The sequence below is a fragment of the Papaver somniferum genome, chromosome 3 (assembly GCF_003573695.1).
Source record: "Papaver somniferum cultivar HN1 chromosome 3, ASM357369v1, whole genome shotgun sequence".
In the NCBI taxonomy this organism is placed as follows: Eukaryota; Viridiplantae; Streptophyta; class Magnoliopsida; order Ranunculales; family Papaveraceae; genus Papaver; species Papaver somniferum.
This window is the reverse complement of record NC_039360.1, coordinates 210173225-210190062: the sequence shown is the minus strand read 5'-3', so window position 1 is coordinate 210190062 and position 16838 is coordinate 210173225. Positions and strand designations below refer to the sequence as shown.

Genomic DNA, 16838 nt, shown 5'->3' with positions numbered 1-16838 from the left:
TAATAGACGATGTTTTGTGCCTTGGGAAAAACTTATGTATAAAGGTAGATGTAAGTTGTTCATAGGTTTCAACTGACTCAGAATCCAAACTATACAACCAAGATTTGGCTTCATCTTTTAAGGAAAAGGGGAATAACCTAAGTTTCAGCGCATCATCACTAAGGTTTTTAATTTTCAGAGTACTACATACTTCCTCAAATTCCCTAACATGAAAATAGGGGTTCTCATTCTCTTTTCCTAAAAAGGTTGGGAGCATCTGTAAAGTCCCAGGTTTGAGTTCATAATTTGCCTCGGTTTCAGCTAACTTGATACAAGACGGACAAGAGGTCCTAGTTGGGTTCAATAAAGCTTTTAAAGTTGCCATTTCTGGCACTACCAAAGGACTAGGAGAACTTTCTTCACAAAGACGCAGATTCTCAAAACTGAAGTTTCCAAAAACGGGGCTCTCTAAAGAAGAGTCTTCGAGCTCCCCGCCTTCACAAGAAGAACTACTAGGTTTATCACTAATCATACGACCTAGAGTGTTTCTTTTCCAAGCCCGTTCTACCTCGGGCATACACTAGAAAAACAAAACTAAAAAGAAAAGACCTAAAAGGGAAGGGAAGTTCTATGCAAACACAAACAAGGCTGACTCAACCACAGCAAACCTACTGAATTCTAGCAAACAAAAAGCATGATGGCTCCACTTAGATTGTTTCTAGACCAGCTTCTAATCCTTCGAAAGGGAATTCATTACAATTTAAGCAAACCCCTCTGGAGTCAATCCGAGTCAAAGTAAGTTGAATTGAGGCGAGGGAAGCTCAGTGGAGCTTTGATACCCAAGGCCTCACGGCTATCACAAGGCGGCGCAGTCACGCATTCAACTCACAGAGACCATCATGAACTTCGAAGTATGCTAAAAGAGTAACCAATATTTTTCGAACGACTTTCCTACTAATCTCGTTACCCTATAGGTCTCGTTCTATTCCAAATTTTAAAGCTTAGGTTCGCGTTTGGTTTCGTTTTCCTAAGGCGGGCAAGAGGAGAACGGTGATGAAATCTGAACCCCTATCTTGTATGGCCAGTCCTTTCCCTTTACTAGGAATTTAAAGCAGCCGTTTTCAGTTCCTCAACATATATGCAAACGAAGGAATACAGTAACTCGCTGACAGGGGATTCGCGAGTTTTTCGACAAACTTACCTCCCGTTCCAGACGGGGGATGAACTGTTTTCATCGACTTGGGCCACAACTCCTATGTTGTGTACGAACCCGAGGGGCCGAGGTGATATCGTAATCACCGTCCTTCTCTGCAAACAGTTTAATATTTAATCTACCCTTCCGTAGGGTTTAAAAAAAAAATTTAATGTCCAAATGTCCAAAGTCCAAAAGAAAGGTCCAAAAAATAAAGTGCAAAAATAAAAAGAAAAATACAAAATAAAAAGAATTCCTAATACAATCTAATAAAATAACACTCTTTTTTTTTCTCTTTTTCTGTAAAATAAAAAAAAAATCTTCTTCTTTAGCTCCTTTCGCTTTGCCTTTTACTTCAAGTCTTTAAATATTAGCCAAAAGCTTTGGCAAAAATTTCTTTCGCTCGAAATTCCCAAAATATGAAAGGGAAAGACAAAAACCCAAAAACGTAAAGAAGAACAAAAAAAAATAAAAAAAAAATAAATCTAAAAACTCTATACTAAGGAAAAGCCGCGTCGGCGGCGCCAAAAGTTGATGTGTTTTCAAAGTTGTTGTAGATAGTGATAAAAGGGTTGTTTTAAGACTTGTGAAGGCAATGAATTTTAGACTTAATAAAAATAAAGCAAATTAATTTTCAAAGAGTGATGTCAAGATTTAAAATGGACTAAGGCTCCGGATTCACTATTACTTCAAGTTGATTGGTTACAAAAATATTTCATAATTATTATCTAGCTCTTTTTCTATTAAATCACTTATTAATCTATAAGGTGTCCAAATATTAAATTGTAATCCTTAAGCATGATTTATCAAAGAATTAATTCTAAGCATAAAATATCAAACTGATTCACAACTAATTAAGAAAACCATTTTTATCTCTTTTTTTTATTGATCCAAGTGAATTAAATAAAATAAATAATTAAGAAATTATAAAAAGAATTTACCAATCAAACATGAGTGAATATCTCCTCCGTCGCCTCAGTCACCAGGTATTTTAGCCGCTCATCATGTTGGAAAACCTCTCAAAATATTTCATTGATGCTCAAAAGTGTTTTACAATGAAGAGAAAGAGAAGTAAATAGTATAAAACAGGATTCTGCGACCCACAGAAGGCGTCCAGAATCAACTACACAGAGATACTGTTGTTGGTACAATGACTCAGTCGCGGAAAGGAGTGGAAAAGTGTCGTAATAAAGTGACAGTTTTTAACGACTTTCCTGCCTCGTCCAATGTTCTTCGTGTTATTCAGTTCCAGCAGCAGCAGGAACTTCTTCTTCACAACGCCTAGTTCTTCGATTTTACGTCTCTATTCTCTTCCAAACTCTCCCTAAACTTGCTATCCCTTCCTTCTCAACATTAGGGACCTATTTATACACAACAGGTCACTCAAATCCTCATAATAATTCCAAGAATATCCGGCCATTAAAGAAAATATTCTGAAATATTTTTTCTTTAATTCTTTGATTTGTTATGGATTGTTCCCTGCTTTATCTCTTCTCACGCGTCATCCCTGAGTTGTAAGGATTGTTTCCAGCCAATAAAATCAACCCATGCACGTCTCTTCCATCCAAGAATTCCATGAATAGAATATTTTTCCTATTTAGAATATTTTCCTTGATTTGATTCCCACCGGTTATCTAACCAATTTTGACCGAATCCAACACCCATACCAGCTCTATCTAGGCCCTAGGAACAAACCCATTTAATTTGGGACATTGAATCTCACTGGAACACCTTCAAATCCTCAACCCTAGTCACGGCAGTTCAAGAACAATTTTTCCCGCCAAAATTTAAAATTCAAAAAGGTTGAAGATGATATGCCCCCTATCCTGAACTGGGGTGCAAATAGCAGATGCCTTGGGGGATGACCTGGGACTGCCCCTTAGTAATTAGGTTACCCCTTATCCAAAAGTGAGAGTCTGAATAACACTTGTCCTCCGGGTGCCAAAATCAACTTTTCGAGCCGAATTTTCCAAAAATGTTTATTTCCTAAAAATACATAAAAACACAATATTAGTATAAAAATAGAGTTCCAACAATACAGACATTGAGGACAAAGTAGACACAAAAATGTGTCTATCAAATACCCCCAAACCTATTATTTGCTAGTCCTCGAGCAAATCTAATCTAAAATAAAATGACTACACTTAGCACGTGCAGTAAGCCGTTAAACCACTAGGTGTCCCTAGTGGCGGAGTGTTTTCTCCGGAGGGTTTACCAGAGGTGTACCCACAAAACCTTTACTCCAGACCCTAGCTATCTACAACGATCCTTGGAAGGCACTAAAGAATATCCTTGGTTGGAATACAATCATTGACTATAGGAGGAAGTACCCTGATGCGAAATTCCAATTTATGTACACGAGTTTGCACTCAAGCATACTAAAATTCATATAAAGTGACAGAGCTCTACTCAGATAGTTGCACCATGGACATCATATTCGGAGTCAAACTAATCATATGGATAGAAAAAGGAGATGGAAATAGAAAAATGTAGATGGTTTTGATGTTAACCAAATGATCGATGTTTCACATATCTGTCTGAAGGCCACTGCCAGAATGAACCTATCCTAATGGACTGAGATACCGGTCTGACTAATATCAACATAACTGGCATATACAAGGGAACCAGTGGTCAATAACTTCAATATAGATCAACAAACTGGAAAATACAAGGGAACCAGCAGTTGACTACACAGAACAATAACCATTTTTTTTAACTTAACGACATGAATAGATCTTTTTGATCCAAGCGCATGCTTCTTGTCAGCAGATTACACGATAGTTCCCACGGGTCCTGCATTCCACGCTTGCTTAGGTGACGGAAACAGGGAGAACACACGCATATTGCTATCCAAGTGTTAATACTTATTCCGATTGGTCTAACTGGTCCGTCTTTTTTTTTTTAGTAACTCAGTCACTCTAATTCATCCTAGCAGTGGTAACAACTTGAATCGTGTGCCCCACCTAATCACTTAGAGAAACATAGTTTAAAATGAAATTTTTTTTTTTGAAAAGGACTCAACGAGATATGGTGCAACTATCATGTTATTTCTAACACTTGAGCTCTGTGCTTTTATGAATAGACTCTATAGATGTTTCCATCTAATCATTTATGAATAGCTCTGTTCTTTTATGAACCAACGAGATTGGTTCCTCAACTCCTACAACCAAGATGCTTCCATCCACTTAGATTATTTAGTGCCATCCTGGATACGCATAAATTTCTAGGCTCTGGAGTTTATTTATTGCAACTAAAAGCTCACAAAAAGTTTCTTCCCCACCCCCAAACTTAAATCTAACATTGTCCTCAATGTTTCTAATTAAAAAGCGGTACCAAAAGTAAAGTAACACGAGGAGAAGTTGGAAAGATAGTACCTGGGTGAAGAAAATCAAAAAATTATATACAACTGCCTCGATGGTCAATCAAGGGTAAACAGGGTCCTCCAGAGGGACCTCCTCAACATCACCTGTAGAAAAGGGCTCTAAAAAGGGTTTCAATCTCTGACCGTTAAACTTCGAAGAACTACTACCATCCGGTGTCTCGATCTCAACATCTCCATGAGGAAAAACAGTGCGAACAATAAAAGGACCCGTCCACCGAGAACGTAACTTCTCTGGGAAAAGATGCAAGCGGGTATCATATAGAAGAACTTTTTGACCTGGAGAAAATGACTTCCGTAAAATGTTTCTATCATGCACAAGTTTCATTTTGTTCTTATACTCCTTCGCACTATCGTAAGCATCTATACGAATCTCATCCAACTCATTGAGATGGAGTTTCCTATGGGCTCCTACCTCGTCAAGTGAAAAATTTAGCTGCTTAACAGCCCAATAAGCTCTATGTTCTAACTCAACAGGTAAGTGACATGCCTTGCCATAAACAAGCCGATAAGGCGACATTCCAATGGGGATCTTAAACGCAGTACGGTAACCCCATAAGGCATCAGTAAGCCTAGACGACCAGTCTTTTCGATTAGGATTAACTGTTTTCTCTAATATACGTTTTATCTCCCTATTGGAAACCTCTACCTGACCACTAGTCTGTGGATGATACGGGGTAGCTATCTTATGTGTAATACCATATTTCTTCGTCAGAAGCTTAAAAGGTCCATTACAAAAGTGCGACCCTCCATCACTAATTATAGCTCGTGGTGTACCAAAACGTGTAAGTATATTATTTTTCAAGAACTCAATCACAACCCTATGGTCATTGGTTTTACATGCAACCGCCTCAATCCACTTAGAGACATAGTCTACGGCGACAAGGATGTATAGGTTACCAAAAGAATTAGGAAACGGACCCATAAAGTCAATACCCCACACATCAAAGACCTCAACAATTAAAATAGGGTTCAAGGGCATCATGTTCCTACGGGAAATGGTTCCTAATTTCTGGCATCGTTCACAAGTAACGCAGTAACTGTGGGAGTCTTTAAACAACGAAGGCCAATAGAATCACATTGCAATATCTTAGCAGCAGTTTTCTTAGCACTAAAGTGACCCCCACAAGCATGATCATGACAAAAGGAAATAATACTGGACTGGTCACTCTCAGGTATACATCTCCTAATAATCTGGTCTGGACAATACTTAAACAAATAAGGATCATCCCAAAAGAAGTGCTTAACCTCAGCTAAAAATCTAGAACGATCTTGTTTACCCCAATGTTGGGGCATTCGACCAGTAACAAGATAGTTTACTATATTCACATACCAAGGTAATTGGGTAACAAAGAACAATTGTTCATCAGGAAAGCTATCCCTTATAGGAAGGGAATCATCTGGGGAACTAACAACTAGCCTAGACAAGTGATCTGCTACAACATTTTCGGCACCCTTTTTGTCTCTAATGTTTGGAGAAAACTCTTGCAACAAAAAAATCCACCTAATCAATATAGGTTTAGTATCCTTCTTAGACAAAAGATATTTTAAAGCAGCATGATCAGTATATATGATGATCTTAGAACCTAAGAGATAGGGTCTAAACTTGTCTAAGGAAAACACAATGGCTAATAGTTCCTTCTTGGTAGTGGTATAGTTCAACTGGGCATCATTCAGAGTTTTGCTAGCATATTAAATCACATGAAGTAACTTATTTTCTCGCTGACCTAGCACAACACCAATAGCATAATCTGAAGCATCACACATGATCTCAAAGGGTAGGTTCCAGTTGGGTGGATGGACTATGTGGGCGGTAGTGAGTAATGACTTAAGCTTCTCAAAAGCCTCTAAACAAGCATCATCAAAGACAAACTTAACATCTTTTGCAAACAAATTGCAAAGAGGTCTAGACATCAAGCTAAAATCCTTAATGAAACGACGATAAAAACCAGCATGCCCTAAGAATGACCTAATATCTCTTACGGTTTTTGGGACCGGTAAAGTTTTAATAAGGTCAACTTTGGCTCTATCTACCTCTATACCCTTTGAAGATACAATATGCACTAGAACAATTCCTTAACGAACCATAAAGTGACATTTCTCCCAATTAAGCACTAAATTCTTTTCGCTACACCTAGTCAAAACTAATGACAAATGATGCAAGCACTCATCGAGAGACGAACCAAACACTGAAAAATCATTCATAAAGACCTCTAAGAACAGTTCTACCATGTCAGAAAATATGCTCATCATGCAAAGCTGAAAAGTCGCAGGGGCATTACATAGCCCGAAAGGCATGCGTCTATACGTAAAGGTACCAAAGGGACAGGTAAAAGTGGTTTTCTCCTGGTCTTCTGGGGAAATAACGATCTGATTATATCCAGAGTATCCATCTAAAAAGCAGTAGTGACTATGTCCAGCTAATATCTCTAGCATCTGGTCGATGAAGGGAAGGGGAAAGTGGTCCTTCCTAGTGACCTTGTTCAATTTCCTATAGTCAATACAAACACGCCAACCCGTGGTCACTCGGGTCGGGATTAACTCATTGTTATCATTCTGGACTACAATAATACCAGATTTCTTGGGAACAACCTGAACGGGGCTGACCCACTTACTGTCTGAAATAGGGTAGATAATGCCTGCATCTAATAGCTTAAGAACCTCAGTTCGAACTACTTCTTTCATATTGGGGTTTAGTCGACGTTGCATCTCCCTAGAAGGTCTGGTGTCTACCTCTAAATAGATATGATGCATACAAACAGTAGGACTTATACCCTTAATGTCTGCTATGGTCCACCCTAAAGCTTCCTTGTTGTTTTGAAGGACGGATACTAGCCTACTTTCCTGATCTCTATCCAAGTTGGAAGAAACAATCACAGGTAAAGTCTCAGACGGGCCTAAAAACACATACTTCAAGGTATCTGGCAATGGTTTTAGGTCCAACTAAGGAGGCTCTTCTAAAGAAGGAACTAGGGTAGACTTAGAAACTGGTAGTGGTTCAAACTTAGGTTTACATCCATTACTAGTATCTAACAAAGGGGTTGAATCTAACAAAGAATTCACCTCATTAATCACCTTATCATCATCAAAATCAATCCCAAAGTGAGCTAGGCATTTCTCTAATGGGTCTTCTAACAAAGTGTTTGGTAATGACTCCTCGACTAATGTTCCTATCATGTTCACCTCTTCTATATTCGAGTCATCTAGTTCAGAGGGTAGCTTACTAATATTAAAAATGTTCAGCTCAATAGTCATATTACCAAAAGACAAATTCATAATACTATTTCGACAGTTAATGATCGCATTGGATGTAGCTAAAAACGGGTGACCTAAAATCACTGGTATTTGGTTCTCTGGGTCAGGGACAGGTTGGGTATCTAGGATAACAAAATCCACCGGATATATAAACTTGTCGACCTCTATGAGAACATCCTCGATCACACCACGAGGAATTTTAACGGACCTATCAGCTAACTGAAGTGTCATCTGGGTAGGTTTCATCTCACCAAGTCCTAGCTTAAGGTACACATGGTATGGCAGTAAGTTCACACTGGCTCCTAAGTCAAGCAACGCTTTCTCAACAAGGTACTTACCTATTGTACAAGCAATGGTAGGGGACCCTGGGTCTTTATACTTAGGAGTAGCGGTATTCTGAATAATAGAACTCACATGACTAGCTATGAAGGCTTTCTTATGGACACTGAGCTTACGCTTTCGCGTACACAAGTCCTTAAGGAACTTGGCATAAGAGGGAATCTGCCTAATTGCATCTAATAATGGAAGGTTGATATTAACCTGCTTAAAAACCTCCAATATATCATTAAAGTTATACTCCCTCTTAGTCGGAACTAGCAGCTGGGGGAACGGGGCTCTGGGAACAAAGCCGGGATCATCAGGACCCTCATTGGTCTCTTTGGAGACTCTATCAGTTTTCTCATTCTCTGGCTCAGAAGGGTGAACTACAGCATGTTCACTATTAGGCATGGAAACCTTGTTGTCTATCTCTCTACCGCTCCTAAGGGTTTTAATAGCATTTACATGATCGGATGGTCTTTCACCTATTTCATTAATTCCTCTAGGGTTTGGTTGAGTTTGACTAGGAAACTTACCTCTTTCTCTTAAAGACTCATTTATATGACTAACCTGGGTTTTCAACTCGGAAATAGCCTGAGAGTTAGCCTGACCTATTCTCTTATTTTCTTTTATACCTTGAGCAACAGATTGTTGAAACTGCATAGTGTTACGAGTTAACAAAGCAAGAGACTCTTCTAAACTCATAATCTTCTTATCCGAAGGGTTCTGAAACTGTGCCGGGGCTGAAGGATTCTTAGGATAGCCAAAACCTGGGGGAGCTTGAGAGTTACTAGACTGACCTTGATTATGGCCCTTAGACCAAGAAAGGTTGGGATGGTTTCTCCAGCCAAGGTTATAGGTTTCTGAATAAGGGTCAAACTTCTGACGGTTATCGAATCTAGTGTTGTTATAAGGAGCATTGGCTTGCTCTTCAACAGTATGGTCTTCCCAAAAAGGCTCTATTCTACCACTAGTACCACTAGAATGACCTAATTCCAACGATTCTAACCTTTTGGAAATGGCTGCTATTTTAGCATCTGACCTATAGGATCCTTCTACCCTATTGACATTTCCTCTACTTAGAAGAATTATTTTATGGGGTTGCCTATTATTTTCCCATTGTTGGGTCTTATTGGCGATTTCATTCAAAAATGTCATCGCCTCATCAACAGTTTTATTCTCAAACCCACCTGTGCATAAGGATTCAACCATGGTCGTTGTTGAATAGTCTAAACCCTCGTAGAGGATCTGAACTAACCTAACCTTCTCTAAACCATGATGAGGACATTGAGAAATTAAGTCATTGAACCTTTCTAAATACCTATATAAAGATTCTCCCTCTTGTTGAGCAAAAGTACAAATTTGTGTCCTAATAGACGATGTTTTGTGCCTTGGGAAAAACTTATGTATAAAGGCAGATGTAAGTTGTTCATAGGTTTCAATTGACTCAAAATCCAAACTATACAACCAAGATTTGGCTTTATCTTTTAAGGAAAAGGGGAATAACCTAAGTTTCAGTGCATCATCACTAAGGTTTTTAATTTTCAGAGTACTACATACTTCCTCAAATTCCCTAACATGAAAATAGGGGTTCTCATTCTCTTTTCCTAAAAAGGTTGGGAGCATCTGTAAAGTCCCAGGTTTGAGTTCATAATTTGCCTCGGTTTCAGCTAACTTGATACAAGACGGACAAGAGGTCCTTGTGAAGGCAATGAATTTTAAACTTAATAAAAATAAAGCAAATTAATTTTCAAAGAGTGATGTCAAGATTTAAAATGGACTAAGGCTCCGGATTCACTATTACTTCAAGTTGATTGGTTACAAAAATATTTCATAATTATTATCTAGCTCTTTTTCCATTAAATCACTTATTAATCTATAAGGTGTCCAAATATTAAATTGTAATCCTTAAGCATGATTTATCAAAGAATTAATTCTAAGCATAAAACATCAAACTGATTCACAACTAATTAAGAAAACCATTTTTATCTCTTTTTTTTATTGATCCAAGTGAATTAAATAAAATAAATAATTAAAAAATTATAAAAAGAATTTACCAATCAAACATGAGTGAATAGCTCCTCCGTCGCCTCAGTCACCAGGTATTTTAGCCGCTCATCATGTTGGAAAACCTCTCAAAATATTTCATTGATGCTCAAAAGTGTTTTACAATGAAGAGAAAGAGAAGTAAATAGTATAAAACAGGATTCTGCGACCCACAGAAGGCGTCCAAAATCAACGACACGGAGATAGTGCTGTTGGTACAATGATTCAGTCGCGGAAAGGAGTGGAAAAGTGTCGCAATTAAAGTGACAGTTTTTAACGACTTTCCTGCCTCGTCCAATGTTCTTCGTGTTATTCAGTTCCAGCAGCAGCAGGAACTTCTTCTTTACAGCGCCTAGTTCTTCGATTTTACGTCTCTATTCTCTTCCAAACTCTCCCTAAACTTGCTATCCCTTCCTTCTCGACATTAGGGACCTATTTATACACAACAGGTCACTCAAATCCTCGTAATAATTCCAAGAATATCCGGCCATTAAAGAAAATATTCTGAAATATTTTTTCTTTAATTCTTTGATTTGTTATGGATTGTTCCCTGTTTTATCTCTTCTCACGCGTCATCCATGAGCTTTAGGGATTGTTTCCAGCCAATAAAATCAACCCATGCACGTCTCTTCCATCCAAGAATTCCATGAATAGAATATTTTCCTTGATTTGATTCCCACCGGTTATCTAACCAATTTTGACCGAATCCAACACCCATACCAGCTCTATCTAGGCCCTAGGAACAAACCCATTTAATTTGGGCCATTGAATCTCACTGGAACACCTTAAAATCCTCAACCCTAGTCACGGCAGTTCAAGAACAATTTTTCCCGCCAAAATTTAAAATTCAAAAAGGTTGAAGATGATATGCCCCCTATCCTGAACTGGGGTGCGAATAGCAGATGCCTTGGGGGATGACCTGGGACTGCCCCTTAGTAATTAAGTTACCCCTTATCCAAAAGTGAGAGTCCGAATAACACTTGTCCCCCGGGTGCCAAAATCAACTTTTCGAGCCGAATTTTCCAAAAATGTTTATTTCCTAAAAATACATAAAAACACAATATTAGTACAAAAATAGAGTTCCAACAATACAGACATTAAGGACAAAGCAGACACAAAAATGTGTCTATCAGTGGCATGGTCATATTACCTTGACCGACCAAGGTTGGCCCTTTGGCTTGCAAGAGGCCGGTCCCACATATATTCATAATTTGACCTAATTTGTTCATATTGGGTTCAAACTCTTCCAAACAACTTGGAATTCCATCAAGAGATCGTCAGTCGGTCCCATGACCAACCAGGGCCGGTTCCATGATCCCTTGGTCGGTCCCTCATTCCGTCATAATTAGGTTTTATCACCTAAGGCTCAAACAAGCGTTATTTCAATAAATGATTAAACCAGCATTTAATCATCCTTTCACAAACTGATATTCAAGAGACTTTGGTGTTGGCTCACTCGAGCATCTGGGTGCTACATGGTCGATCTATCATCCCATGTAGTCGGTCCCTCCTTTACTCTGTAGTTGATTTTCAATAAATCATCAATTGATTGAAATTAGGGTTTCAAATCCAAAGCTCGTGATTCCGAGCAGATTCAAACACTAATAGTTTTATGTTGATCCCATGATCAACATTTTGATTAATTATTCTCAGTCCAGTTGCCAGTATTTTAAATTAATATTTCATTTAGTCTCACTATCAATAATTCATCAAACGAGCAATATTTCCTCAGATGAGAAATATTTGCTCAGACCAAGGAATATTGTTTCAACTATCAATATTCAAAAATTCATTAAATGAGCAACATTTTCTCACCTTAACTATCAACATCCATTCGACAATTTTACATATGTCTCAACAGACATATTCAATTCATGAGTCCTAGAACATTTGCAAATCACGTTCGACTCAACAATACAAAGACTCATCATCTCATAAAGTCAACAACTGACTAAATAAATAAACGTCTACCTTGCAGACTCCATAATCACGAGACATCAATCGTGTCACATGGGGGATATCAACTAGGGTTTTGGTCTGGATGTATACGACACGTGTGGTCATCCACACGATGAGAATGTGAGCAAGTCGTGCAAGCAGTTAGAGGAGTTAACAAAGTAGTGGGTAGAAAATCAACGAAGTCTCCATACGATGAGCAACTGGTTTTAACACGATTTCCACTTCCCCGCTCTTTGACTCCATAAACTGTCACACTTCATGGGATCAAGGTGTCTACAATTCTTGCAATATAAATAAGTCTCTGAATCATGATTGAAACAACAGACAATTATTCGTCAAACAAACAACAGGAGAATAAGAACTCAGCGTCTGAGCAATTACTCTCAACATAGCAAAATTCAATCAATCAGAACTTATCTTATTTCTTCACGCAGAATACACAACACACCTGCAATTCTTGATCACCATTGATCTCACACATTTCTCAGCTTCCCTCCTACAGATAGACTCATCCTCTCTTGTGAACAAATTGACTTTGGAACGGCCAATGTCTTGGTTTAGTCCGGAGTCCTACAGATTGATATCTCGAATTCAAGCACTCTCTTTTTGCAGTGCATCTGTGTGAGGTTGAGCAGTTTGCTCGGTTCAAGGAGTCTCCTCCGCACGGTTGTCTCCTCAATTCCTTAAAACCCAGCAAATTGTGTTGCCCCATCTACACCTGTGAGCATTCTGGAGGCGTTTTTATTTTATCACCACTAGAAAGTCTCTTGAATCTTGGTCGATCAAAAATCATGCCAGCAGAAGGAAACTCTCGTACCAGAGACTTAACATCCATCGCAAACTTATGTAAATGCTCAAATTGTTGGCACCAGAAGTCTATATAACCTAGAGTTACATAAGTAGCTCGGTCGGAACAGGGAAACAAGTAATCATTTCTTTTCACATGTGTGCAATCTAAATGAGCCTTCAGATACTCAACTGATGTCTTATTCATTCGATGACCTGGAGAACACTGATCGAGACCCATTTGTCGAGCTGCTCTGTCGATGTTGTATTCTTCCACCTGGAACTTCCCGTGCATTACTGACACTATATAACCAGGAGTGCAACTCAGTATAAAAGATTTCTCTCCATCACTCAGACTGACACCAGATTTTAACGTGACATTGTCTTCAACAACATTGCAAGTGATAAATTGTGAGAAGAGAAGAGGAACCGACACCCAGGGGCGGAAATTAAACTCAGACTCAATATCTAAAACACTGGTGAGGCGTATCTTGTGTTGTGGCTGCTTCGTGGACCAACGCATAATCCTAGCATTATCTTTCTCAAGGAAAGCATGACGAGTGTCGACATTTGGTCCTTGCAAGACACTACGAGGAATCAGAGCATAATTCTCAAAGTGCTCCCACACCAAAGCTTGGAGAAACATCGTATTAGCATATGTTTCAACTTTCATGAAGAAGTTGGAAATGCTGGAGTCTATGACTAAGGAGTCCAAATTGGAAATCAACGAACCCAAGAACAGATTACCGATGGGAAGTTTCTCACCTTTAGCCATTTTAATAGCAAAAGGAATCGCAAATGGCTTCAAAAAAATGTCCACTATCCTCAAGAACATCTCTGGAGATCCACAAGCATAAGAAAGCAGCAATGGTTAATGTACCATCGACAGGTTCTTCAGGAATTTTTTCTCTTGGCCACCAATGCTTCAACCATCGAGCATAGCAAAATTTGGGTGACTTGTTGAACTCATCCATCGTAGCTTTCAAAACGTCAGATATTGCAGTTTCCTCGGCTGAAAGCTCTTCAGGGAAATTACCAATAATCGGGAGATGCAATAAAGCGATTACATCTTCCAAAGTGATGCCGAATTCTCCCCATCTGCATATGAAAGTATGAGTAGAAATGCACCAACGAGCAAGCAAAGCCACCATACCTCGTATATCATGATGGATGACTAACTCTCCAGCTGCTTGAATGGCTCGTGTCACCTGTGCACGATCCAACATATCCCTTACACGGCTATAACCCAACATATGTCTTGCCCATCCAAAAAAATTCGTCAAAGGCTTTCGGGAAAGTTTGAATTCCACATGTGAAGCCGAATAGTGTTTCCCTTGCAAACAAAACCGAATTGTCTCCTGAGGAGATACCAATTTGTTCTGAGTAGTACTCCTTAGATTTATGAGGATCTGAAACGAGGAACCTGAAGGACGTACTTCGGGTCTATACATAAAAACGAAGAAATCATCTTCAGCATTCAGAATGTTCTTAATTTTAGGAGTTTCTTCTTTTTCCAGAAAGTCCCAGAATCATCATTTATATAAGATATATCTGTAGAAGCATCCTCTCCAGAAGACTCCTCTCTGGAAACATCGTCTTCATCAGAAGCGCTACTATGGGAATCAGTCATCTTTGGAAATTTGTTGTGACATCCATACAACAAATTTCATCAACACAATGGAAATAAAGTACAACAGAATAATTAGGATGCTCACATCAGCGTCTACAAAAATGGTATCCTCAACTCTTACCTATTTACGGTTTCACGAACTTAGTGATAATAATGAAAAACTTCGAAAATCTTGCTCGCTCCTTCAAACCTGTAAAGACGAGCAAAATCCATTATTTAAAGTCAAGACTTGGCTTTTCACGAAATTATGAATAATTCACATAACCCTTCATGTGAACATTCACTGGTTTTCTACCGTGTGTACATACACTACGAAATCACAAATTCATGGAAACATTGTTTGCTTTCAACAATTACTCAAAAATTAAAATTTGTTTTCTTTAACAAAATTCTTTTTTAAACTCACGCACAAAAAAATAAATAAATTACGTGAGTTATTTTCAAAAAATAATAATAAAATTATTTTGCTCAAACGAGCGTTCGTCTATGAAACGAGGGTCTTTTCTAGTTTCGTCAAGGTCCACGTATTCCAAATAAAATTTTGAAAGTTTACAAATAAATTTTATCATGAGGTGCAGGTCTATTTCAAAAATCTCCCTAATACTAGAGATTATTATTTATTACTTTAACTACGAACGAATGTACGTTTCTTAAAGGTATTTAGGTCCACATATTCCAAATAAATTTTTGAAAGTTTACAAATAAATTTTCTCATGAGGTGCAGGTTTATTTCAAAAATCTCCCTAATACTAGAGATTATTATTTATTACTTTAACTACGAACGAATGTACGTTTCTTAAAGGTATTTGTGTGAAAGTTCATGCTTTGAGAGTAAAATTTTGATTTTCATGAAACCTCATAAACAAAATTTTCTCTACTGTAAATAAATCATGTTTATTCAAGGATTTATGTATCCCTTTCATATTAGGGATTATCGCTCGTTTCTTAAACTAACGAACAAACGGGCATATGTTTTCTAAAACAAATTTTCATGAAACTTACGCATACAAGCACATATGGAATTTTATTTTTGAACAACTCATGAACAACTGAACTTCAAAAAAAAAAAAAAGGGTTTCGAACTTACCTGGTCGGCGCTGGCCGGAATTTGGCTGGAAGATGATTGGTGACGCCGCCGGCGGTTGTTTCCGGCGAAAATTCTCCTCCTCCAGCTGCTCACGTGGAAGTGGTGAAGAGAGGGAGGTGGTCGGTCAATCTTTGTTAAACAAAAAAAAAAATAGGGTCTCTTCCCTTTTATATCAATTTTATTTCCAAAATCTAATAAAACATGGGTTTCCTTTTTTGGGCTCGGGCCCGTGAACACTAAATCGACCAAAACTGGACTTCCGGCCGTCCAAATCAGCAGTGCTTCATCTCTCCGTGATCACGGGTTGACACTCTATCACACTGTCAGGGTCCTTACTTAAGCATTTGCTCGTATATGACACCATTGGAGGAAATCGAGGATTCTGAAAATACCTCTGTACGACCGAGTTTAACTGCTTATCTCGTCAGCCGGAAAATCACCATCTAATGCTTACTGCGGAACATGACTGTCCCTCACTAAGCAGGGGACTTAATGTTGATGGTGGATTTCGACAAAGGTCAAAATCGTAAAATCATGATACTGCATGTTTCTGACCCGGCTTCAGGAACGCATGTGACAATTCATATTTTACGATTCGTGAACCGTTTCACGATCTCTGATCGAGTTCCTCTCAGAGCCATGATGAATATGTTTCTCGAAAGGCCTCCCACTAGCTGAGCGTTTGATGTTACGCATTTCATCGTGCCCTCTATGTAGAAGAACGATTGGGAGGTCCTCTAGACATAATTGTTTGTTAGAGGGCTTAACGCCTTCAGGACGTAGGCGATACTCGATGTTCCCTGACTATATAGAGATACCCCCCTCTACACAGAAGAATGATTGGGCGTTTCTATGGACATAATTGTTTGTCGGAGGGCTTAACTCCTTCAGGATATCGGCGATACTCGTTGTTCCCTGACTATGTAGAGAGACCGTGTATATATTCAGGCGGCTCTCTGGACATAATTGTTTGCTGGAGGGCTAAACGCCTTCAGGACACCAACATTGCACGTTGTTTCCTGACTATGCACTCTTCCGAACGAGTATGATGCTTCAACTATCTCATATCTCGATTCTACAATAGATTAATTCTACCGTGACATTCACCGACTGAATTCTAGAAAATAATCTATTTTATCTCATTACTCCGTTCCATGGCTATCCCCGGATGATTCCATGGATTAGTAATAGATAACCATCTTATCTC

At 38.6% G+C, this 16838-nt stretch overlaps 1 protein-coding gene across 1 annotated transcript; it reads right to left on the bottom strand.

Annotated features, from left to right (window-relative positions):
• Window positions 1-12840: 12840 nt before the first annotated feature.
• LOC113360579 lies at window positions 12841-14167 on the bottom strand. The gene is made up of 3 exons (XM_026604076.1): window positions 14094-14167; window positions 13795-14012; window positions 12841-13751 (listed from the first exon to the last, which is right to left on the bottom strand). The coding sequence occupies exons 1-3, from the start codon at window positions 14165-14167 to the stop codon at window positions 12841-12843; spliced, it is 1203 nt and encodes a 400-aa protein (XP_026459861.1).
• Between the last annotated feature and the right edge of the window lie 2671 nt (window positions 14168-16838).